At 38.8% G+C, this 25,780-nt stretch overlaps 1 protein-coding gene across 6 annotated transcripts in view; it reads left to right on the plus strand.

Annotated features, from left to right (window-relative positions):
- The window catches only part of LOC117411349 (DNA (cytosine-5)-methyltransferase 3A-like), a 228,168-nt gene extending 202,984 nt beyond the window's left edge, over window positions 1-25,184 (plus strand). For 5 of the 6 annotated variants that reach the window (XM_059025742.1, XM_059025743.1, XM_059025745.1 and 2 more), the window contains 16 exons: window positions 1,566-1,724; window positions 2,783-2,890; window positions 4,715-4,871; window positions 7,415-7,561; window positions 8,052-8,096; window positions 10,466-10,545; window positions 14,172-14,284; window positions 14,665-14,848; window positions 16,184-16,268; window positions 17,264-17,409; window positions 18,265-18,355; window positions 18,906-19,054; window positions 20,006-20,106; window positions 20,665-20,734; window positions 21,719-21,837; window positions 22,259-25,184. In XM_059025742.1, coding sequence (XP_058881725.1) covers window positions 1,566-1,724; window positions 2,783-2,890; window positions 4,715-4,871; window positions 7,415-7,561; window positions 8,052-8,096; window positions 10,466-10,545; window positions 14,172-14,284; window positions 14,665-14,848; window positions 16,184-16,268; window positions 17,264-17,409; window positions 18,265-18,355; window positions 18,906-19,054; window positions 20,006-20,106; window positions 20,665-20,734; window positions 21,719-21,837; window positions 22,259-22,400 — 1,896 coding nt within the window. In that variant the 3' untranslated portion in view covers window positions 22,401-25,184. The remainder of the gene's footprint in view (window positions 1-1,565; window positions 1,725-2,782; window positions 2,891-4,714; window positions 4,872-7,414; window positions 7,562-8,051; window positions 8,097-10,465; window positions 10,546-14,171; window positions 14,285-14,664; window positions 14,849-16,183; window positions 16,269-17,263; window positions 17,410-18,264; window positions 18,356-18,905; window positions 19,055-20,005; window positions 20,107-20,664; window positions 20,735-21,718; window positions 21,838-22,258) is intronic. The other variant, XM_059025744.1, reaches the window with a different exon arrangement.
- Window positions 25,185-25,780: the final 596 nt, after the last annotated feature.

Raw genomic sequence — 25,780 nt, forward strand, 5'->3', positions numbered from 1 at the left:
GTGATAGTAAGTAGTATTGTAGATACACTGAAAGTGCTGTGAATGAAGCAACATGTACAACAGTACTATTAGGAAAGCTATAATGAAGTGAAGCTTGATGTGTGCGTTGGCTGCTGTGAAAAGCATCGACCTTGTCCTTCCTTCTCTATGGCTAATAAAACAGTGTGATAACTGTGTTTGTGTAGCTATGCGTTTTGTTTGCGGATAGGGGTATAGGAGTCAGTGTGAAAATAATTTTGGACCTTCACATAAAATAATTGACTACCCCTGAGTTACATCTTTGACTGCAATCCTGGAATTAGCATACATCTTGATTTCCTGTAGTCTTTAGTTGCAGGCACAGCGAACTAATCAAGTCAGTGTTTTTCAAGTAAAAACATCTGGTTGAGATCTCTTGGGGCGACTGCAACGCCATGCCTCAGAGGGAGGCAGTGCGCACACAAGAAGAGAGAGCGTCCACTCTGCAGGAACAACAGCTATGCAACCCTGAAACTGCAAGCGGTGCTTGTGAAGGCAATGCCCAACCCAGGCCGTATACCAGCTCATAAGTTGGTTAGTTTAGGGGATAGTGATCCCAAGTAATGTATAGCAAGGGTTATGTAGTGGAGCAGGTTCCTGGAGCAGGACACCTTGTTTATAAGGCTAGCTCTTGCCCTGTGTGGCACCTTTTATTTGTAGTTTTTGTACTGTGTTTTATTTTGCCTTTTGTTCAGTTTACTGTATGTGTCCTCTGTGCATTACCATCGCTGGTAGTGTCACATCACCTGTTTATTTACTTTATTTTGTGTTAATAAATCCTGAGCGGCGTTTCAACTTTACGCCCCATGTCTCTCTGTATTGCCTAGCAGCGGTTAACCACACAAGTGACACGAGTACCCTGTCACAAAGTGAAAAAGAGCACAACATTATGAAGGTTAAACTATGATACTTGATCTTTAAGTTGCCATATCTACTGTAACATATGTACTTTTTTGTTCAGTTTGATTTATTTTCCTTTTAGACATTGGCCAAGACAACCGTGATTTATTGATTTGATTCATGACTTAAGGTCCTTTTGTTTGGAATTCAAGTCCAGGCTCAGTTTAAGCATATTTGTTCACCGTGGCTTATTGTCAGTGTTACTGTCAGGACTTTAGGTTCAGATTGGGGCATCGTGTTTGTCCCATCTTACTATAAATAACTTATTTTAGTTGCTATACCAGTGCAGTGCCTTGATGTCCTCGTTTCTATGAAGGTGCTGTAGAAACAAAGGCTACGAAATAAAACAAAATGGTTTATTTTAAAGTGAAAATATTTTATAAAAAAGCCCAAGCAGCCAATATAGGTCTTAATATTCAAGCTGTGTACCCCTGCTACAATTATACATTGTAAGGGGTGTCATTTGCAGTAAATTATGTTATAGAGAAACCTGGAGTGCCATTATTGTTTGTTTGTTTGTTTGTTTGTTTTTGAATAGTTTTTTAAATGGAATTTGCTAATTGATTTTTTCCGTCTCTCGAGTAATGCCATTGAGACCTATGATCTTGTTTCTTTTGCTGAGGGTGTGTTTCGGATGGTTCTTGCAGGACGACCGTGGCTTCGGAATCGGGGAGCTGATTTGGGGGAAGCTGCGTGGATTCTCCTGGTGGCCCGGACGCATCGTCTCCTGGTGGATGACCGGGAGGAGCAGAGCTGCCGAAGGAACCAGATGGGTCATGTGGTTTGGTGACGGCAAATTTTCAGTGGTATGTGCTTAAAGAAATGTAAAATTGTAAACAGACTGTACTGGATACATTTTTATGCACTTTACATTTATTTTAAGAGCTTTAGTCGGCTATTACACAATGAGACTAGAAAGTCTGCTAAAAAACATTGTGTTATATAACCTAGCAGGAGGCCATCAGTGCTGAAAACCTCAGCTCAGTGAGTGAAACAGCCAGATCACATTGACATGACCTTAAAACATCCAAACGCAGTCGGCAGCCCGGTGTGATAACAAGTTGATTTTAGGCTAAGTCCCTGTTTGTGTTGGCAGTTGGCAGGATGGGTTTTCATCCCATTATTTTTGGAAATGTGGTGGCACAGTGCCTGATAAAGTATGCGTCTGCTGCCCTTGAACCCTCATTGCCCTCTCTGTAATAAGCTCTTCCACCCACATTTCCTGGCACACTGCAGGACATTTTATAGAGCGGACGTTCAAATCTGCCCTTCTTCAGATAATTTAAATTCTTGTCTCAGGGATTTTAAAGGCAGTGTGTTCTGATGATTAGCGGGAGGGTCTGTAAGCCAGGAGATCCCAGATCCAAGAGTTGAATCCTGACTCACTCACTGTTAAACTTCCTTGTGCTTCCCTCCCCCACCAGAGTTGTAATACTAAATAGAAAGATAGCTTGTGTTGCAACATATTTAGACAGGTGTTTTTCCATGTTAAATAAACCTGTAGTAATACTAAAATGAAATGCTGGCATAGAATTGTATAACTTTCTTTTAGTATCACTGCAACATCCTAGACCAGTAGCTGTCTTCAGTCATACCTATCAAAACGTAATCAACAGACCGTCATTACTGGGTCATCTGGATAACTTATTGTATTAAAGATGTTTTTCTGACTGCATTCCTCCAGACTTTACATAATGTGTGACATGATACTACAACTTTCTACCAAATTCATTGAGAAACATTGAGGACATTTCTAACAAAGCAAATGTAGAGCGATATTTATTTGGATTAAAATACCACTGACTGTTACCCAAGTGGAACCTGTTCTAATAATTAATTCATTGAACATGTCTTTTTCTTCCAGGTCTGTGTGGAGAAGCTGATGCCTTTGAGTTCATTTTCGAATGCCTTTCACCAGCCAACCTATAGTAAACAGCCCATGTACAAGAAAGCAATTTACGAGGTCCTCCAGGTGGGTTGTGTGTCACTTTACAATGTATTAGAAATGCATTGATGGCAGGTTAGTAACAGAAGACCAACTCCCGTGCCTTGCTGATAGGTAATGAAAATATGCCACTTCACATAGGCCTACCCAGGATGTCATGATATTCATGGTTTAATATTCTTCAACTCCCCTGCCTTTAGAGAACTCCCAATTGTCAGTTAATTTTAATGCATATGCTTGTACCTCGCAGTGCAAAAGCTGCACAAGAATCAGAATCCATTGTTTTACACAGGGCTGATATTGACAGTCAGCTCTGTCATAAGCTCATTTCATCCCTTGACAGCGTGCCAAATAAAAAGACCCATACAATTTAAGAAAACTTTCAATCACAAAAAAAAATAAAAGTAAGCTTTCTCCACAACCATTAAAGTAATATGCTAGAAGTGGCATATTTATCCATTCTAGATATTGTATTACATTTTTAAAACAGCAGGCAGGACTGAAACGCTGTTATATGAACAACAGTTTTTTAAATGTTTGACAAGGGGGTATCTGAATTTAGACTCCTAGAAGGAGAGTCAAGGTTGCAGTGTAAGAGGAGGAGACTTTTCAGAAAGTATTGTGGTGTGATGATAGCGCTGACGTCCTGAATATGTATAAAAATGCAGGCACTCCCTATCCTTGTATCTGGACCCGCCAGTGCATTGCTCAGCACGTTCAAGTCTGTGTTCTTTCCCTGCAGAAAACATAAAGCAGGTATTTCAAAGTACTGTATTCCCAAAGAAACAGGAAGCCACAACGTTTCATGAAAAGGATTTAGAGCAGTAATTATCAGTCTAGAAAGAAGGATAGTGCTATAAGGTGAAACGGACAAGGACACTGCAGTAGATCAGACCCTCTGTTATTATGATAAATCGTGATTCGTTTAATGTGCATTAAAAATACTTGATTGAAGGCACTAAGGACGTAAGGATTGTAGTGCAAAACAGGCCTATTTTTTTAATATACTTGATGAAGGTAAATCTTTTAATCAATTATATGTCAAGCAGACCAACATTTGTGCCATTAGATGGTATAATGACTATATGAAAAAATGTTTTAATAACTATATAAATATATCATCGCGTCAGATCATAATTAAAGATGGAGTGGTTTTGAAGTGAATGCCTTGATGTAGCCTGCTCACTTTTCTACATTCAGTGTTTGGGTTATGTCCATTGGGTGTCCATCCAGAACTTCAAAACCACCCAATCATAAATTATACAGTAAAAATGTGTTAGAAACTATATCAGTAGACAAATGTTTCAGATCACAGTCCTCTGCAGCATAGCAATCTCTGGTTCCCTAACTGGTATTCATTTTAAGGTAGTGACCAGAAGATGCTTAACATTACATTATGATGTGCCTACAATTCCTAATATGGCCTGTTTTTTATATCCCACAAATGGAATTGTACCTTTTACATATTTAGCATTCTTAGGTTCAGCTGCATGGTTTACTACAAAAAGTGTCTGTCTCACTTTGCTTAGGAAAGAGATCAGACTTATCACTTTTTGCCTCCGCATCAGTAATAGAGGGGGTATCAGCCTCACTTAGTTACGGGGCATGGGGTACAAAACTGTTAAAAAGAGTTTGTGAATTCCTGCACCATTCAGTATAATATAATGTGCGCCATCATGGAACACGTATAATGAACATCCATCGTGGAACACGTATAATGAACATCCATCAAGGAACACGTATAATGAACATCCATCATGGAACACGTATAATGAACATCCATCATGGAACACGTATAATGAACATCCATCATGGAATACGTATAATGAACATCCATCTGTTTCTTCATAGGTGGCAAGCAGCAGAGCAGGTAAAATCTTCCCAGCATGCCCTGACAATGACGAGACTGACACGTCCAAAACAGTGGACTTTCAGAACAAGCAGATGATCGAGTGGGCTATGGGGGGATTCCAGCCCTCGGGTCCAAAGGGTCTGGAGCCACCAGAAGGTACAGAAAAACACAGTTTACAGGGTGTTTATTAGGAATGGTGGATTGTTTCCTGAACTGGTCTTTACCTATGGATTCAATAGTGACTTAATCATATAAGTGAGCTTATAGTTACATTTGAATTAGTTACATTTTGGTATTGCTTAGGGGTGGGATTTCCTAGCAAATGTCCCGCTTCCCCAATGCATAGGAAGAAAGTCCCGATATTTACCCATTGAAAAAAATGTATTTATTCTGCACAGTAGTTAGTGAAAACCACACGCTGTGCTCGTGCTCTTTGTGTGGCTGACACATCTATTGATCACTAACTTATACAAAGGTAAGAACGCTTCATTATGTTCATTCTTATGGTCATGATGGTCGTGTGGTATTGAGTTGGGGGATACGTCTATTATATGATAATATATATGATCAGCGTCCCGATGATGGCAGATTTGGCAAATGTGTGATTCCTAAAGATTTTTTAGCAGTTGATTCGGTATAATAAATAAGTAACTTCGTGATTCTCTTAACTGTTTAAATTGTGTACTACAGATGTATCAAGGCTTGCCATGATGTTTTGTTGTTTGTCTATTTTATTCACCCCCCGGCCCCCCACTGGAAATTTGACAAATCTCCAGTGGGGGGCCATATAATGAGAAGTGGTGTAGTCCTAAATCTGGAAGTACGGGAACACTGGGGGTTGGGGTGGGGTGATCATGCTGATGCGGTGTCACGTGAAATCTGGTCTCCCCTGGGAACAGGCTTGTGGTTGTTGAGCCTGTTGCTAAGCAGAGGACGCATTGAAGTTCCTTGCGTATTCAAATGGGGCGGGGCATTATTGGATTTCATTTCATTACCCTGACAATGATTCTTATAAAAGGACGTTGCTAATACAGGATAATCAAAACGTTTTACCGATTTTATATCTCTGAAATCACTAGATTTGTTGCTAGTTGCTTTTGACAACAAATCTCGTCAAGTCAGCCCTTAAAGTCAGTAGACTTAGCGAGAAATTTGCTAAATTGGCAACACTGCTTGAAGGCGCATAAATAAATATTTGATTTCCGCACGGCTTATTATTGCCTTGACACAACAAGCATTTTAAGCATTTTTATAAGTCAACGATCTGCCTATAGGAAAAAGTACTGGAGGATTTGCTGTGCACGAATATATGATCACTAACCTACACATTAGATATCAGTTTTATAGTAGTTAAAGAACACAATATGGTACTGTGCAAATAAGGTACAATGAAAATATGATGTGTTTGAAGTAACCTGTATGAATTGTTATTTATAACTCTAAGCTCATGCACGGTGGTAGAATCCATTGATCATAAATATTGTCATTGTAGAGCTGACAGTAGATGTCACTGCCATTTGTAACCAGAGTGATGGTTTTATTTATATAGTTGTATATAGTTTTGTGACGATGTAAAAAAACAAAAAAAAAACATAACCTGGTGTACAATAATTTGTTTATAAAGAGTGAAAAGGGAGAGCAGCAAAATTTTGTTTGCCTAGGGCGGCAAAAATCCTTGCGTCAGCCCTGACTGGGGCATCAAGAATTTAGTACTGCAGTACTCCATACTCAAATCCAGTGGCAGGCACTACTCTCCGCTGCATACATAAGCTCTCAAACACTGCCACACAATGTAAACCTAGTTCTCCTTTTTTTCAAACTTCATTTTAGTACATTAAATTACACTGCAAGAACAATCTGGCTGATTAAACTGATCTACCATGCAGACTTGTTTACCGGACCAGCTACCTGCAGCATATAAGAGTGACCAATATTCTGGTTTATTATTATAAGTAGCCTGTTAACACATATTTCACTATGACTCTTGAATTCAATAACTGTACTGATTAGAAAGCAGCAACCAAGTAAGCAGACCAGCAAAACTCATTTCGGGTCTTCTATACACAGCAAATTAAACGACTTTTCTTAAAAATAGACTGACCTGCTCACAGAAGCAGTTAAAGTAGCCTACAGATATTTATCGTTGTCCTTACACATATCTATAATGTCCATTTTGAATCCAGTTTTTCACTCCAGTGGGTCAGCGGTTTTGAAACTGTCATCTTGAGAGTGATCACAAAACAAAAAGCACAGTACTCCCACTGGATAGCTTGGGTTTTAAGGAACTTGTCAGGGTAGTAAGCATGGTCTTAGACAAGTGACTGTTAGATTGTTTTCGGTTGAGGGTGCCAATGCCCGTTCCATCACTCCCACTCTCACAGCGAATGCCCCACCATCGGTTACATAATGTATACCATACAAATGTTTTACTGTTAGGTTTTTTTTTTATCATTATGCCATCTAATGAATACAGCATGATAAAAATCTTAAACCCACCTGGGAGTGGTTAGCATATCACATGCTGGTGACGTGGTGTGTTGAGGTTCAAGGCCTAGCTTCCTCAGCCAGACCTTTACTGCAGTATTTCCCCTGCAGCTGACAATGGCAATAAACACAGTTGTGCAAGTCAGCAGTCTAGCTGCTGAAGGGTTCTGACCGATATATTGTAATGTTGATGTGTTTGAATTTGTCATCTCCAGACGAGCGCAATCCCTACAAAGAAGTTTACACTGATATGTGGGTGGAGCCTGAAGCAGCGGCCTATACACCCCCTCCACCAGCTAAAAAACCAAGAAAAAGCACAGAGAAACCCAAGATCAAGGAGATCATAGATGAGGGAACCCGAGGTACAGTGATTCGAATTCTAGTGCAAGGAAGTTTAGAGAATATGCCCTGGGTTATTATCAAAGGATGTTATTCAGAAGGCTGTACCTAATGGTTCTTTTATTTTCCTTAAATAGTAAAGTTATCTCAAGTTCGTGTCTAACAGGAGTTTTGTGAATGTGAGGTGTGTCACTGCATTCTTCTTTCAAATAATGCAGAGGCTTTTCTTCTGCATGGATCAATTAATCAAAATGTGCTGTTAAAACAGGTGACCACAGATGTGTAAATGGGAGAAGCTATATATTTATTTATTGTGGTGTGGCTTAGAAACATTATCAAATCTGTATTTTATGCTACCCTTTAGGTTAAAAACTATAGGCCCAACTACTGTATGGGTCTTTTTTAACACTTACTTTGCCTACTATCCCCATACCTTGTGCTGTACTTTATAGACATGCCTAACTGAGCCTATGTCTGCAGACACATAACTAACCTGTTTTTTCCTTCTTTTAGAGAGACTTGTTTATGAAGTAAGGCAGAAATGCAGGAACATCGAAGGTGGGTGGTTGGTTAAATAGATTTGTTAAACTCCCTTATAATGTACTTATTTTCTGATAACAATAATTTGTATCTTCTTCAAATGTGCATACTTATTAAAGTTACAGTACCAGCTAATCTCCTCAGTGTCTAATGTTGCTGTAATGCACTATGTGAAGAGAGGTGGGGGTGCCAGCTCGGTGTGACTGTTCTCTAATACTAGTTTAAACCTAACCGGGAGTTGAGCATTGTCATGTTTGGTCTTTCCTTTGTTCTAAGGAACTGGTTTTTAGTTTATATATAGTCAGATAAGTGCCGCTTCTGCTCTGAGTTTGACTTTAACAGAATCTGTCATTCAGCCCTACGGCAGGCTGACGTTGCAGCTGTCAATGGACTCTTTATGAAGTTGTTATTTTATCATATTGTTTTATCTCATTAAAACAGGTTTTGTAATCCCAGTGAAACTGAATGACAGAGAGGTTCCACTTGTCACACAATTAAGGGGGCACATAGATAAAAGTTCTCTACCTGAATCGAGTACACTAGATGTGGTCAGTACTTATAGTTATTGTAAGCAGTCAAAATCATTATAATGTTCAGAATGTGAAATAGTTCATACTACAAGAGTATTAGGGCCATCCGTAAGGTATGACACAATACTTTGAAACAAAAATTGTGAGAAACTATGTGCAATTTAAACAGGAACAATTATTTATCGCTTTTTATTGTTTAAAAGCAGGTAATATACAAGGTAGTTTTTCATCTAGTTGCAGGATACTCACTGTTTTCTCATTCTGTTTTAGCTGCAGTATCGTGACAGGCAAAGGAAGCCTGTATTGGAATTGGCTCAATAGTACCTAGTAATACTGTTGTTATTAAAGGGGAAACTTCATTAGCTGCCCAGCCAACTTCTAAAAATGTCCTCCTGTATCTTGATAAAGCAAAATTACTAAATGAAATCAGACATGTCTTTTATATCTAGCTGTGTCCTCTTCAGCTCATCGTTAGTATAGGTGCAAGTGGTCTTGAATAGTAGAATTTATATAGCACTTTGAGGCTTCCCCTTTAACTGACTGATCTTCTTTAAGCGTGAAAGAAGGGTAAGTGTTTCACACGATTGGAGGAGCTGCACCAAGCAGCCATAAAATGTATCCAAAAAGTATGTTGGCCAGAGGTTTCAAACAGTGAGTACCTTGAAAGTGTGTAGTTTATCAGTGGGGATTATCTGAAAAAGTGTTGGGGCAAGGCACTAATGCTAAGGCAAATGTCATTGGCGCCTGACTATGGGGTGCTAGGTGGGCAGAAACAGACATTGATCTGTGAAGTGATTTTGGACCCATGTTTTGCCCTGAGTTTTTATAGCTGCACTACCATCAGGTGTTGGACAAAAATTTAGGAATGGCCGCTATCATTTTCACGTAAGTGATTTTGAAGACGGGGCAAAGGATTGTTTGCCTTGGCGATCCAAACAAACATCTTTTAATGCAGGTCTTTTCAAACAACCAACGCTATTGCAGGAAAGCTATTGAACACACAATAAATATGCAGCTTGTGAGGGATACAGTTAAGACCACAATGCAGAGAAGACTAACAATTAATGCAGGTTAGAATAGGTTTTATTTATTTTAATTTAAAAAAGATATATTTGTGAATTGTATGACGAAATAAGTTATCCTCTTAAGTTATCCTCTTTACTAAATAATTGAATGTGTGTATGCGATCCAACAACTCACATTTTGAGAGGTTTTACATACCAGGAAATATTCCAAATCCTAAGGAAAATGAAATAAATGTGAGCCAGCCCCGGTCAAAGACCAGACGGACAGGGCAGCCCTCACTGACCCGAGCTCCCTGTTTGGTGACCTGTCTCTGGCAAAACAACGTATTTTAAACTCTAGGGTTATCAGGGTATGTTTTGTATGCAGTACTCCTATCAGTACACCTACCATGTACACCACTAAGAAATAGCAAAATGAACTCTGAAGCTCTGATACGGTTAGTTTAAGGGTGTTCGTACCTGTTTAGTATTGTATGACCTTCTTTATTTGTTTTCCATGTCTGCTCTTGAAAAGAGTTTATTGTAAAACAGCATTTTCTTTTGTTTAGAAAAGGTCATTTGTTTGATGATGTCAGATAGCTATTATTTCACTTTAGTACAGTTTAGATGCTGTAGTGAGGACTGCTAGTGGCATAACTGTAAGTTGCCCTGGATAAGGGCGTCTGCTAAGAAATTAATAATAATAATAATAATAATAATAATAATGTTCTGTAGTATAAAATGCTACAGCAGTGGCAAAAACATAACTGGGTACAGTATACTACTATGCTATACTAACTTATTGTATACTACAGCATTTATTATTTTACTGACGTTTTTTTCTTTGTTGCAGATATCTGCATTTCCTGTGGAAGTCTGAATGTTTCCATTGGACATCCCCTCTTCATGGGAGGCATGTGCCAAAACTGTAAGGTAGGAAGAAAGCAGTGAGCACAAAAAATACAATTGGTGACTGGGGATTAGACCACCAGAGGGCAATATTCTTCTGTACCTTAGTGACTATCATATTGAACCCCAGATACAAGACAGTTTGTACAGTTATTAGCAGTATTCAGTAATTAGGAATATCAGATGGGTACTGTCAGCAATGTGGCAGAAATATAACGTATTCCAACTAGAAATATAATAGTTGAATATATTTTAATGAAAATTGTGCATGGCAAGAAATCAAATGAAGCTGAAAGGTTCCTTGTGAAAAGGGTAATTTATTAATTTATTAACAAAATAGGATTATGTTTAAATATATATTGTAAGCGTTCCAATGTTAGAATTTGCAGTATTAACTTTTTTTAAATACGGTACTTTTTATTATGTTTTTAGTATTATTATTATTATTATTATTATTGGGGTTTTTTTTGGAGTTTAACAGCAGATGCAAATTTGATTTGCATTTTATTTTCTATTTCTGGTCATGGTTTGAGCAGAAAGTTGCAGGAAAATAACTGACAACAGAAAAATAACTGTTTTATTTCTTCTCAGGATTTAAAAGTATAATCGGTTTAGTTTAGCAGGGATTGCCTTTGTCTGTTTTAATAATGAGGAAATGCTGAGCTCTTGTGGTGCCTTTAGGGAATTAGTAGAAATGTGTTATATTTACCACCACTCTAACACTTTTAATGTGCAAATAAGACCCGTTTCATGTTCTGAAATAGAACACAGAGATGTTATTTCTTAACCTCATATAGCTGTTTTTAAACTCAGACTTTACTTATGATATGTATACAGAATCGCAGGTTTACAGAGTGGCCTCCTACTTGTCTCTCTCAAGCACAGGCTGCTAACTGTCTTAAACTGTGTGCTGGTTATGTGTCCAACGGTAGCTAAGTTGAGACCCCAAAACTCATCTGAGCTGGATTTAAACCCAGGCAATCAGCTGTGAATTACAGTAGCTAATTGTGTGTAAGGGTGAAAACCAAAACGCTTACTGGATAAGTACATGAGCCACTTGGTACCCTGAATGGTGGGAATTATTATGCTTGGCTTATCTTTTTTGAGTTATAGACTGCTGGTCAAGTAAGTACATATACTGGCTGTGTTGATGAAGGTTCGCTCCACCTTACAAAGTCTAGGAGGTGAACTAAGCATCAACAACTGCTGCAAAGTCACAATAGGACGTTGTACATCTCATCTGAAGGACGACTGATGAGTAGGACTTCAGCTTTTAGGTATTTATTTATTTGCTTTTCAGTATTTATGAATTTAAAAAAAAGGAAATCTTTTGGAAGATGGCAAAAAATCTGTCTATCGGCTTTTATATTTGTATACTGTGCGACAAGCACTCTGCACTTTTGATGTGTTGAGGCAGGTGCTCTCAAAGTTGGGGATGTCAGTAAATCAATGAAGCAAAGAAGTTACTCTCATATGAAAACTACATAACCGATCTCGAGAACCAGAACCATAACCCTAACCCTAACCCTAGCAGTGCAATGGACAGTAGAAATTAATATGATAGTATCCCACCATGCAGTGTATTTTATCGTAAAAGTGTTATGCTCCATATTAATAGAGGTCCATATTGCTAAACAGAAATAAAACAAGTATTTTGGAAAAAGTAAATGCGAACACACATACAAATAGGGCTTGAAGTTTTGGGGTTTTATTTTTAATAAGGTGACGTCCCTTTTAAACAAACTGAGCTGATTGTGTTATTAAACTCAGAAAAAAAGCTGTTAATTACAAAACAATCTTTGTTTTTACCTTCATATCTTTCCTGGGCCTAATTCTGGTCCCCTTAATTTTATATCAAACATAGCTGACAAATTCTGTGAATTGTTCATCCCCGATCACTAGGGCGGAGTGTACACTGATAGCAAGTCCTTCAGGTGCCTGTACTGAGTATTTAGGATACTGGAGGATACACAAAAACTGTAGTTCGGTATTACAGCATCCACACTTCTGACAAACCGCACTACCTGATGTAGTCCTGAGCACTTTTAAGCCGGTTTAAAGGCAACTAATACAGTTTAACGGCATAGTGTGGACAGGGCCTAAGAGACCATTTTATAAAGACAAGCTTTTTTGTGTTTCAGTATTAGCGAATTACATTGTGTAATAATCTGGATCGTTTTTTGAAAAAGCCTGCTTCTAAGACGGGCAGTGAGGAACGTGAGCATGGAAGTCATGTTTCAAAAGCGAAAAGTCAGAAATATGACGAAAAATATATTGATGGATCCGCGACTGACTCGCTCCACAGTGTGTTCTTTATTGTGAAATACGTGCTCATGAAAGTATGAAGCCTTCAAAAATGTGCCGTCATTTAGAAACCAAGCATCCTTCCCTGAAGGACAAACCAATTGATTTTTTCCAGAGGAAGTAAGCGAATCTAAAAAACAACAGGATGTAATTTTTCAAGCAAGCAGTGTGAATAACTAAAGCTCTCCACGGTGGCTACATGGTGGCTTTAAGGATAGCAAAAAGCGGTAGGCCCCACACAATTGCTGAATCATGTGCTGCTGGCATGGCAACCATTATGCAGGGACCTGATTCCGCAAGTAAATTAAAAGTTATACCTCTTTCAAATGACTCAGTTGCACGGCGCATTCATGAAATGGCTGCTGACATTCATGAACAGCTTTACATGAAAGTGAAAAAGTGTAACTTTTTTACTGCCCAACTCGATGAATCGACTGATGTGTCAGGTGCTGCACAGCACTTAGCGTTTGTAAGATACATTTGCGTCCACGTTCAGGTCGAGCTACTGTGGAAAGCATTCATGACACTTTCTCTGAGGCAGTTAAAGATGCTGGGCTGGACTGGGATTGGTGTATTGGTGTATGTACTGATGGTGCCAGAGCTATGACAGGAAAGAACAATGGTCTGGTGACTCGAATTCAGCAAGTTGCACGCAATGCTGCTTGGACTAATTGTTCAATACATCATGAGGCTTTAGCTGCTTAGAATATTCCTGCTGATCATCAGAAGGTTGATGAGGCTATAATAGTGGTGTACTTCATCAAAGGTCGAACAATTAACACACGTTTGTTTCTGTGCTTTGCAAAGAATTGGGTTCTGAACATCCGCAATTGCTGTTTGATACTGAAGTACGAGGGCTTTCCCATGGGAAGGTTTTGACACGATTCTTTTAGCTGAGAAGAGAAGCAGTGTTTTTTCTGGAGAAACAACGATTTCCTTATGCTGGGCTTCTTCATGATTCACAGTGGCTTACAATGCTTGCTTATCTCGCGGATGTGTTTGATTGGCTTAGTGAGCTCAACAAAAGTCTACAGGAGCATGATACAAACCTTCTTTTTATGAAAGACAAGATCGAAGCATTCATTCAAAAGCTTAATATCTGGTGTTTACGTGTGGCGAATGGCAGTTTTGAAACGTTCTCTCTGATGGCAGATTTCATGAAAGAAAATGAGTTCTGTGAGTTGAAGATAAAGGACGTCATCCTGTCACACTTGCAAGGCCTACAAAACCAACTGTGACGTTATTTTTCTCAACAAAATAAGCAGTAGTCTCCCTTTTACAGCGCCTCTCCTTTATGGAAAGATTGTGAGAATTATTCAATCTTATGTATGGCTGTTGTCTTTCAGAATTGTTTCCTGGAATGTGCCTATCAGTATGACGATGATGGTTACCAGTCATACTGCACCATCTGCTGTGGGGGTCGAGAGGTGCTCATGTGTGGAAACAATAATTGCTGTCGGTAAGATGATATCGCATTTAAGGAGCCACTTGCTACCACAACAGCAAAAAAAAACAACAGCCATTGCTAAGCACTGTACAATAAGCCATTAGCCATTAGGTGTTTTTTTTATCATGACTCCAGGGTGTGGCTAATGAGAGAATCAGTCACTTAGATATGCTACAAAATCTTAATTTTCTGTACTGTGCCTAGTTATTTCACATGAATTGAGTAAAGTGAACCCAGCACTGGAGTATACTATAATAGTAATTTTACCTAATGCAGCAACCATCTCAAATCACTTCCCTTAAAATGATATCCTGGTCTCCACCTTCTACCACTGTGATCTCTAGTCTGGGATGTTAATGTAGCTATAACTTCTCCCATGTTTCTTGATGTAGGTGCTTCTGCGTGGAGTGCGTGGATCTTCTTGTCGGACCAGGCGCGGCGCAGGCTGCTATCAAAGAGGACCCCTGGAACTGCTACATGTGTGGCCACAAGGGCATCTACGGGCTGCTGAAGCGGAGGGAAGACTGGCCCAACCGGCTCCAGCACTTCTTCGCCAATAACCATGACCAAGATTTTGTGAGTATCTGAGGTACTTTGTGGTGATTGCCTCTGTATCGTCATCTGAGACAGCCCTAGAAGAAGATAACAGTGGGATGTATTTTTGTCACCTCTTGTCTTTAATGAAAAAGGTGTTGTTTGTTTTTTTCACCACGAGTCTCGGGCACAGTTGCAGACTACCACAAATAAGTTGTTATGGTACAGAATCCGGTTTTACGAATAGTACACTGCAGTAGGGATTCAAGGAAATGCATGCACATGGATTAGGGAGTGGTTAACATCTAAAAAACAGAAAGTACTGATTAGAGGAGAAACCTCAAAATGGAGCGAGGTAACCAGTGGTGTACCACAGGGATCAGTATTAGGTCCTCTGCTATTCCTGATCTACATTAATGATTTAGATTCTGGTATAGTAAGCAAACTCGTTAAATTTGCAGACGACACAAAAATAGGAGGAGTGGCAAACACTGTTGCAGCAGCAAAGGTCATTCAAAATGATCTAGACAGCATTCAGAACTGGGCAGACACATGGCAAATGAAATTTAATAGAGAAAAGTGTAAAGTATTGCATGCAGGCAATAAAAATGTGCATTATAAATATCATATGGGAAATACTGAAATTGAAGAAGGGAACTCTGAAAAAGACCTAGGAGTTTATGTTGACTCAGAAATGTCTTCATCTAGACAATGTGGGGAAGCTATAAAAAAAGGCCAACAAGATGCTCGGATATATTGTGAGAAGTGTTGAATTTAAATCAAGGGAAGTAATGTTAAAACTTTACAATGCATTAGTAAGACCTCACCTAGAATATTTTGTTCAATTCTGGTCACCTCGTTACAAAAAAGGATATTGCTGCTCTAGAAAGAGTGCAAAGAAGAGCAACCAGAATTATCCCGGGTTTAAAAGGCATGTCGTATGCTGAATCTATTCAGTCTTGAACAAAGAAGACTACGCGGCGATCTGATTCAAACATTCAAAATCCTAAAAAGTATAGACAATGTCGACCCAGGGGACTTTTTCGACCTGAAAAAAGAAACAAGGACCAGGGGTCACAAATGGAGATTAGATAAAGGGGCATTCAGAACAGAAAATAGGAGGCACTTTTTTACACAGAGAATTGTGAGGGTCTTTAACCAACTCCCCAGTAATGTTGTTGAAGCTGACACCCTGGGATCCTTCAAGAAGCTGCTTGATGAGATTCTGGGATCAATAAGCTACTAACAACCAAACGAGCAAGATGGGCTGAATGGCCTCCTCTCGTTTGTAAACTTTCTTATGTTCTTAAATGAAACTGTACTGTTTTTATCTTTAAATTTCTCTAAAAACATACAATTATTTTGTCAATCTTTCAGGAAGCACCAAAGCTTTACCCTCCCGTTCCAGCTGAGAAGAGGAAACCTATTCGCGTCTTGTCGTTGTTTGATGGCATTGCGACAGGTGAGCTGTTTCTTGTGTCATTACAAAAAGCCCTGCACCACGTCAAAGTAATTGCACACATAACTTCTAGCAGACCCAAATATATATATATATATTTTTTAATACCCCGAGCACTGTTCTCAGACCAGGTTTCTTCTGTCAATGCACTGTTTTGTCATAAAATATTTATACATATAAATGTTGCAACAGTGTGTAGCCTGCAACAGAAATAGTGGGGTTTCTTTAAGCGCTCACGCTGAAGTTTAAATCTTGTGAAATGGAGCTGGAGGCAGATTTAAAATACAGATGGCCAGGGTAACTGCAATGGCTCATCTGAGGATTATACCTAAACTAAAACACTAAGTGTAATCCTTATAAATGTACAGCACGTTTTAAGAAATCATATAATTTATTATATACATATATAGGCAATCTAGATTTGACTGTGTGGGCTGTTTCTGAAACAGTGTGAAAGTACAAATTTGACAGTGGCATAGCAGGGTGTGACAGGGTAGCGTGACACGAAACACTTTCACCTTCACCTTTCACTAACATCAACTCGAACACTAATCTAACACCCGTGATCACCCTATTTACACACCTGTGGCTGGAGCCTTAATTATTTAATCACTTATTCAATTCACGGCTCCCACATGTTTTTACAGAGAGGATTTTAACTCCTTCCCCACACACACACAGCCGTGCCTCGGCAGGGCTTTCGCCACACAGGGACACAAATGTCGTATTTGCATGGCAGTCAAAAGGTTAATGGCTTAACAACAGGCAAGAGTGAAGCACATGAGCTCTTGCCTGTTTCCAAGGGAACGCACGCTTCTGTGAGCAACCCACTAACTTGATTTATCCTCGCCACTTAATAACCCCACCCCACCCTCCATCCCAGCAGACTCAATTGCCCCATGCCATGCACATTCCTCCCATCACATAAACAGTCCAATAACAAATGCCCTGTTTAGTACTGTAACCCTTCACATTGTATTTGTGCTTTTGTGTTGCAGGTCTGCTGGTGCTAAAGGACCTTGGGATTCAGGTGGAGCGGTACATTGCCTCTGAGGTGTGTGAGGACTCAATCACTGTGGGGATCGTCCGACACCAGGGCAGGATTATGTATGTCGGGGATGTGAGAAATGTCACACGCAGACATGTGAGTATTCAGCTGTATATGTATCTCTTTCAGCTAAGTGCAGTGGTAGGTACAAGGGGAGTTTAAAGTGGTACATAGTTGTTATCTAGGTGTGTAAATACAATGTTCTGCATTCTTCTATGTGTTACTGTGTTCTTGACAGAAATCTCCTGAAGCAGTAAGAATGCGAATTGTCAAGCTGTTACAAACATTGTTATGGTTTACCAACAACTGAAAAGAAATAGCTTACTTAAGCCCTTGCCTGTTTGAAAATAAAACCCTGGAAAGGACTGTATTAATTCACATGCCTTCAAAAGGAGTATCTGCTGTAGAGTATGTTTACTGTATATATTGTTATGGGGGATATTTTTTTTTATTGGAATATTATAAGGCTATATAACGATGAACGTCTGTGTATGTGGGTAATATCTGCATGAGCAGAAGTGAACAGACCGAGGCTGAAAGGTTGCGAGTGCTGACATAACCCATACACAGAGCTCGCAGCCTTATACATCTATTACTTACTGCTTTATTATCAATATACAAGTTACAAATCCAGCTATATTCCTTTTCTAGCCATTACCTATCTTTAGTCCTTTATTTAATTGAAAAGAGGGAAAAGGTTGATGAAGAGAATACCGTTAACTGGCTCTCAGGTACTCAGCCGATTGTGATATCACCATTTTGAATGGACTTTGAAGCTGAATGGAATTTTAAAAGTTGCCTCAAGTATGATTTTTTTTTTTTAAAGCCGGTGACATCAACCGTGCTGATATGGAGAATACATTATGGGAAAATACATTATGGGTTTCTCAGTGGTGTGTTGCCTTGCAGATCCATTTAAGCCTGCAAAAACGGATGTTGTTCTTCCCACAGCTACATGAATGGGGCCCCTTTGACTTGGTTATTGGAGGAAGCCCATGCAACGACCTTTCCATCGTCAACCCTGCAAGGAAGGGTCTCTTTGGTATGGAGTGAATCGTCAAACTACTGCATCCCAGTAAAATAAAAACTGAATTGTGATAGCACTGTTTGGTGGTTTAAAATGTGAGCCAAGAGATTCTGGCTTCCAATATCCTCTGCTCAGCCACTGACTTCTTAATATTAGACCACTGGCAGGTTGCATGACCTCTTTAGGTTTCATGTGTATACAGATACAGAAGCCAAATAGTTTGCAGGATAATGTACCAGATATCAGTTTTCCTCAGCTGTTACTAAAATAAATCACAGCTTACAAGCCTTGGCTATATAGTTAAACACATTTGTTTAAAAATTACACAAAGGTTATATACATAAGAGAAGAATAAAATAGTCCAGTGACTAACGGTTACACTTGGAGATGTACATTATACCCAGTATTGGTTAATTCTGTTTATCATAAGCAGTGTTGCATTTCTTTTAGAAAAAAAAAGATGTGCAAAGAAACCATTCAGAAATAAAGTGTTTATTCAGGAATAAGGAAGTCATCCCCATTTCCATTGTTGATTTTTAAAAATGTTCTTCCCTGTGTTCTTCAGAGGGGACAGGCCGTCTGTTCTTCGAGTTCTACCGCCTTCTCCACGAAGCGAGACCCAAGGAGGGCGACAACAGGCCTTTCTTCTGGCTCTTCGAGAATGTGGTGGCGATGGGCGTCAGCGACAAGAGAGACATCTCCCGCTTCCTCGAGGTACCAGCACCAGATCACCTGATTTAGTTTGTTTATTATGGGATGTGTCAGGAAGACCTTCAGTGAAGTGAGCTTCCTGAGAGCCATCATGTTGAACATAACAGGAGGCCTGGTTCAGATAATGTGCAGCCCCACAAATACTGACAACATGAATGAAATAATATTCAAACAAGGACAAAATTGAACTTCTCACAATTCACATCATTTTTTAAGAACAACATAATTTAAGAAATCACCAACCAGGAGGTCTTACTAACAGAAATAAAATGTTTATATTGTTATTAGTTGTTACAAAAAACATTCCCAGCTGTGGTTTGCATGTGGTGTAGACTGCATTCAAGTGTGGCAGATTCATAATAACAGTGCTCCACAAAATTTCACATTTTTTTACATGTTTGAAAAGCAATTCCATTTTAACAATAGAAAGGTAAAATGTTCATAGAAAGCAACCAATGGACAAATGATATTTAATTAATGTGATGTTGGTGCCCTCCAGGGCCGGCAATAGGTACTACAGCCAGCTGAACAGTAATATTTCAGAATTTTGTTTTGAATGAATGAAGCAAGATTGCTTCTCAAAACAAGTCTTTACTCTTTTATTAGGAGTCTAATTTGCTAGTCTGTGTAAGAATGCCCACATTGGTATAACTACACAGAGCTAACTATATATTCCATTATATCCTAACTATATATTCCATTATATCCTACCTAATATGTATTGCCATAATTTCGTAGCTCTGACATTTTCCTAAATGAAAGATGCATGAAGTGATGGAAATTCATATTGCGTCAGATTTAGCAGAATTGTTTGGCTAGCTCTGTGTTCTTTAGGTGGCGTGGTTCTTGTGTGATTACCCATGCCCAGTGCCTACGTCACACACTGAGAACGTTGTGTTTTTTGTTTAGTACTGCACCTGAAGTGTTCTCTTTATCCTTTCCCTCCCCCTTCAGTGTAACCCGGTGATGATTGATGCCAAGGAGGTGTCAGCTGCCCACCGAGCCCGCTACTTCTGGGGTAACCTTCCTGGTATGAACAGGTTGGTGAGAGAACGGTGAGGGAAACCAAAGTCAGTGTCCTGAATGCCACCGCAGATTGAGAGAACAGCACACCCCTGCTCTGTCTCACAGCTTTACAGCGTGGAGAGCTCTTAGGTCTCTTTATTCCCAGGTCACTGGGCCCAGGGTGTAGGTCTGAGTATTTGGGCTGCATGAGGAACACAGCATTAGAGATCACAGTCACAGTGAGGTCAGGACACACAGTTGCACTGGCAAGCAGAGGTGCACGGGGGCAGGCAGCGCAGTGCAGTACTGCGCACAGCCACACAGGTCAGTAGTGCTACTGCTGGCTAATCTCCACAAGCCAAAATGGGTCATGCAAATGGTAAGTTTTGTTTTCATATTAGGCACATCAGAAATCTCTGAAAACAATACAAGAAAATGTATTTTGTCACTGAATCAGGCTTATTTTGAATTCATCCAATTGGCATGCCTTAATAAAATAAGCAGGACAACTGTTAAGGCAGATATGAAATTGGTGTGCGTCTCAGTCAGCTGGGCCTGTGGAGAGCACACCAAGCTGCTACCCGTTCCGTGTCTCTTCTTCCTTGCAGACCACTGGTGGCGATGATCAACGACAAGCTGGACCTGCAGGACTGTCTGGAACATGGGAGAACAGCCAAGGTGAGGGTCTGTGAGCTCTGAAGTCTTTAGCAGGAGCCCTGGACAAATAGGGTTCTTACAGGAGCCCTGGATTCAGGGAGGCTCATTAACTCGGGTGATGAATAATCACTTCTGTTATAAGTCCAGTATGATGTGGAATTATAGTAGTGGTCTACCACCAAACAGTCAGTAATATCTAATATTTGTCTGATCCCATCAATGCGGGAGCACATAAGTATTGTATGTACATCTGAACTCGGTACGTTTTGTATTTCTAAAATTATTTTCATTAACAGAGCTGTTAAAAGAGGGCTATAAACATGACAGCAAGTTCTACTGTTAAAAATCTGCCAAGCTATGCTAAATACACGTAAAATACCAATAATTACTCTAAATATCCGGCAAGGACATTGTTAAGGGTTATAGAAAATTCTATGTTGCTTAGAAGAAGCACATTACATTACTACGCTTGCTGCATATTGTATTTTCTGATTTTTTTTTTTGATGTTTTTATTCACACATTATGGGTCAAAAAAGAAAGGTGATTTGTCTAATGAACATCAGAATGTATCCAGGTCATGCTCTGTCCTGCAATAGTGCTTGTTTTCTGTCCCACAGAAGACATTCATTTCAATCAGAGAATCAGCGTTAGTATTTTTTTGTTGTTTTACTTTTCCATTGGTTATATATAATACATTCTAAAAATCTATTTTCCTTGATGAAGTTGTATAAAGTAACAGAGTCAGGGTCTTTCAACTATAATAGTTGTTATCATTTCGTTAGTTGTAGTTTCTCTCAAAGCCAATAAATCATATCAGACTTTACATCTTTCTTTCTGACAGATATGTTTCATTGTAGGTTATATTGCGTGTCCCTCTTTTAAGTTGGCTCACCAGAAAAAAACAAATCATTGGCTGCAAAAATTGGCTCAGGGGCTGAAACTAATCAATAGAGAAGAAAATAAGGGTATCTTTATTAATTTAAAAGAGCTGTGTTTTCTTTCAGTTCGGCAAAGTGAGAACCATCACCACTAGGTCTAATTCTATCAAGCAGGGCAAAGACCAGCACTTCCCAGTCTTCATGAATGAGAAGGAGGACATTCTGTGGTGCACTGAGATGGAGAGGTAAGTCTTTCTCAACTGCAATGAATGATACACCACCTTTGTAGTGGTCGAGGACTTGTTATATGAATAGGGATTTCATTCAAAAAGACACAGGGACAAAAATAAGGGGAGCATCTGCTTGGACAGCTCAGTCCATCCACCTTCACTTTGGACAGCTAACAGAGCTTTGCAAAGCCAACCCTCCTACCCAAGGAAGGGAAGTGCCTCAGGTGGAGCTGCATGAAACTTAACAAGAAGATCCAGATGAGCTTAAGTGAGGTGGGGCAATGAGCCTTTGTAGTATAGTTCACAACATTATCAAGCTGCCATATTCAGTCAGCTGTTCTAGTTGTTGAGGTAGGTTAAAGTAGAAGAAGTTGGTGCCTCAGCTGTACTTCTGAAGGTGTTCCCTGTGTTCCACCCTCTCTCTCTCTCTCAACAGGGTGTTTGGATTCCCTGTCCATTACACAGATGTCTCCAACATGAGCCGCCTTGCCAGACAGAGACTTCTGGGAAGGTCCTGGAGTGTCCCAGTCATCCGTCACCTGTTTGCACCACTGAAAGAGTACTTCGCATGTGTTTAGAACCCAACACGCTTGCGGAAACACAAACAAACAAAAAAAAAAGAACTTAAAAATACACAAGAACTGATATTTAACAAGAAATGAAATTTTACTCTGATGATTTACAAGAAAAAAAAATACATTTAAGTAGATGTTTTACATAATTTCTTGTATTTTCAATGTCATTCTTTTATTCTATTTAATTGTTTTGATGTTTTTTAAATGTCAATTTAATTTTTAGCTATATTATCCAGTGAATTTTTTTGTATTGATTTTATGTGTGCAAGCTGTACTTGTGACAAGGCTTTCTCTGTTCTTTTACAGCCCTGAGAGACAGTATGTTAGAAAATAGGATTGAGTACTGAAAAGGAAAATTAATGGTTTCCGTAAAATGCATACATATAAATATATACAGTTTAATATGTGTATATTTAAATATGTATGTTAATTCTGTAATCATGTTTAGCCTGGTTTTGATGAACAGGAGCACAAGCCAGAGGGCTGTAACAGTAAGCCCAAGCGTTCATACACTTCCAGTTGCTGAGCCTTACTTTACCAGAACCATTACTGGTAACCAATTGCAAGCATACATATTTACAGTATTTTTTTAGGGATGTATCTTTAGGAAACCGTGAAAACAAAAACCAGCTCACAAACCACTTACCTCTCGTTTACAGTTCTTAATCAAAACCTAAAGGTACTACTTTACAATAGTGACTTTATAATGGTGCTTTTAAATAACAGATGATTAGAAACATCAGCTTCCACGTGGCCTTACAAACTAAACTAACAGGGTTGTGACTGCTGTGTAAAAAAATAATGCAATAATTTGCAAACAAAGTTGTATAGAAGAAGAAAAAAAAATTGCAAAGTGATCTGCCATAACTCACTTTTTTTTCTAACAACATTTTTATACCGAACATACTGGTGCTTTTCACTATTTTGGCCTTGTAAACTCAGGCCCCATGCCTGTGGCAGCACGAACAATACAAACCCAGCCAACTGTGTAGCCATGTTTTTAGTCATCTTGAATTTCAGATTACAGGCTGCAGTGAACTACTGTTTTGTTTTACTGAGACTGGTATCATTTGTACTGTACATCTCTTTGGGTGTGTGGGAGCTGAAGGAGGCAGACATTCCCAGCGCCCCCTGCCCACTCAAACTATATTCAATCAGGTGCATACAACAACAACATGGTGCAGCTTACATTGCAGTTATGCTTTTTTATAAGATTTGTTTTGCTTTTTTCCACAATATTTAGCTCGTTTATACAAATATATCGAACATCAAGAGTATGTTTTAAAAAAAAAAAATCCCCTATTGTTTCCATGTCTTGTTGTTTTTTTTTTGTTTTGTTTTTTAAGATCGGATTTTGGACAAATTCTAACTCTGTCACTCTGAGGATAGGAATAATACAGACCAAATTAAATGTGCAGAATGTGGGACAGCAACAGGAGAAAGGAACTACCAGGCTAATATAGTATCTGAGGATGTAGTTTGCCAGAGGCTTTAGCATCTGGTACAAGACCTAAGTGATAAGACACATAAGCTTTCATTTTAATAATCCAAACACGCTGGAATTTATAAACCAGCCTATTATTCTAAGATTAATAGAAAAAAAATGGAATCAGTACACTGGATTTGTCATAGTCAGCCTTGGATTTAACAGTGGTAGCTCCTTTCCCTGTTTGCCCAACCCCAGACATACAAATGCCCATGTTTCGCACAGTTTGTTTGTTATGTCTGTCTACATTAGCTATACGATGTACAAATATGATTCTTTACTCATATATATCATGAAATTAGTAAAGCCTTAGATTAAAAAATAAATAAAAATTAAAAAAACAGACATGAATTTGTATCGGAATAAGCTATGAAGCAGCGGGGTGGGGGAGAATTTCCAACCCGCCTTTTATATTTATGAATTGTTTTTATGTTTGGATTTAAAAGTGGCTTGTGATGGTTTGTCAAGTGATCTTAACAATAACTTGTTGACAGCTTTAAGAAGGAGAAACTGAGCTTTATCACACAGCCCTAGATGCAGTGTTTTTTATTTTCTTCTTTTTTAAGTGTTAAGAGTGACTGTAGGTGTTTCATAAGGTGCTAAACATTTTATCAAAATGAAAAAAATATATATTGTTAGGAGAAAATCAACGTGTCTTGACAATGACTGTTTTTAAGTTCTTGTAGTTAAGAAAAAGAAAAAGCACTATTATTTTACTCTTATACGAATATATTAACAAAGGCATTTTAACTTTGTACTTGAAAAAAAAAAATACAGATTCATGTGTTTAGTCTAGGCATTGCTGTAGTTGGTGCTTATCTGTGGGAAAATCATGTATTCATATTAAAGATTTAAAGGAAATTAGAAAACATTTGGTAATAACCTTTACTGTTACGTATGTACTTGCTTGATCCCTGGCGGCCGTGCTTTTTTTAACCCACATTCCATGCAGCAAAAAAAAGCAGTGTTTCTTATAATGTTTGTTTTAGATTCCATGTCATTTTTAACGTTGCATATATATTTATTGACAACAATAATGTACATTTCACAGTTCTCAGACTTTACAGGTCAATTTCTCTATTTCCCTCTGTAATGCTGTTGTACTTCTGTGTAACTATTGCTCGTGACATAGTTGTTATGGATTATACTCTTCTAAAGGTCAGTGCGTACAGCCAAGGTAGCAGTCAGAATCAGTCCGCCTTCATCCCATTTTTTTCAGTCCCCAAAAAGAAGAAAAGGCTCCTTTCTTATGTACTTGTGCTGGAGAACACTTGAATAAATGTACTGTTTTTGTGCAAAAACATGTTTCTGTCATCTTTCACTCCTCACATATGCTTTGGTCACATACATGTACCAAAGAAATGACACTGTTTGGGTTGTTTGACTTTATATGAGCCACTTGAAACAGCCTTTCTGTTGACAAGTGAAACTTACATTTCTCCAGTAGAGCTCTTCCTGAATGGGATGAATATCACAATAGTGAAAAATGAGTGCAGTCACATCATTTTTAATGTCACCATATTATGATTCCAACAGGAAAAAAAATGACACCATCACAATGCAGTGACAATTTTTTGTCCAGCTGCGTAGTCTCTACTTCTTTTGCACAGTACAAAGAAACAACTTGTCTGGATTTCAAGAAACGGCAAGGGTATTTATTGTGAGACGCTGTGGATGGAAGTCTTGGTAATGTACTCCTTCACGGTAGACACCTGTAATGTATTATTTATTTTGTTTGCCCGGGGGGATATGTATATTGCCAAAATATATTTATTATACCAGGATAAGAACCCTTTCCTTGAGCCTAACAAGGAAGTCTTGCCATTGTGTTCTCGTAATTGGTTATGCTCATAGATCTACTGAAGAGTAAAGAGAGTCATTTCATTATTTATTTACT

Source organism: Acipenser ruthenus, chromosome 6 (genome assembly GCF_902713425.1).
Source record: "Acipenser ruthenus chromosome 6, fAciRut3.2 maternal haplotype, whole genome shotgun sequence".
NCBI classification, from domain to species: domain Eukaryota; kingdom Metazoa; phylum Chordata; class Actinopteri; order Acipenseriformes; family Acipenseridae; genus Acipenser; species Acipenser ruthenus.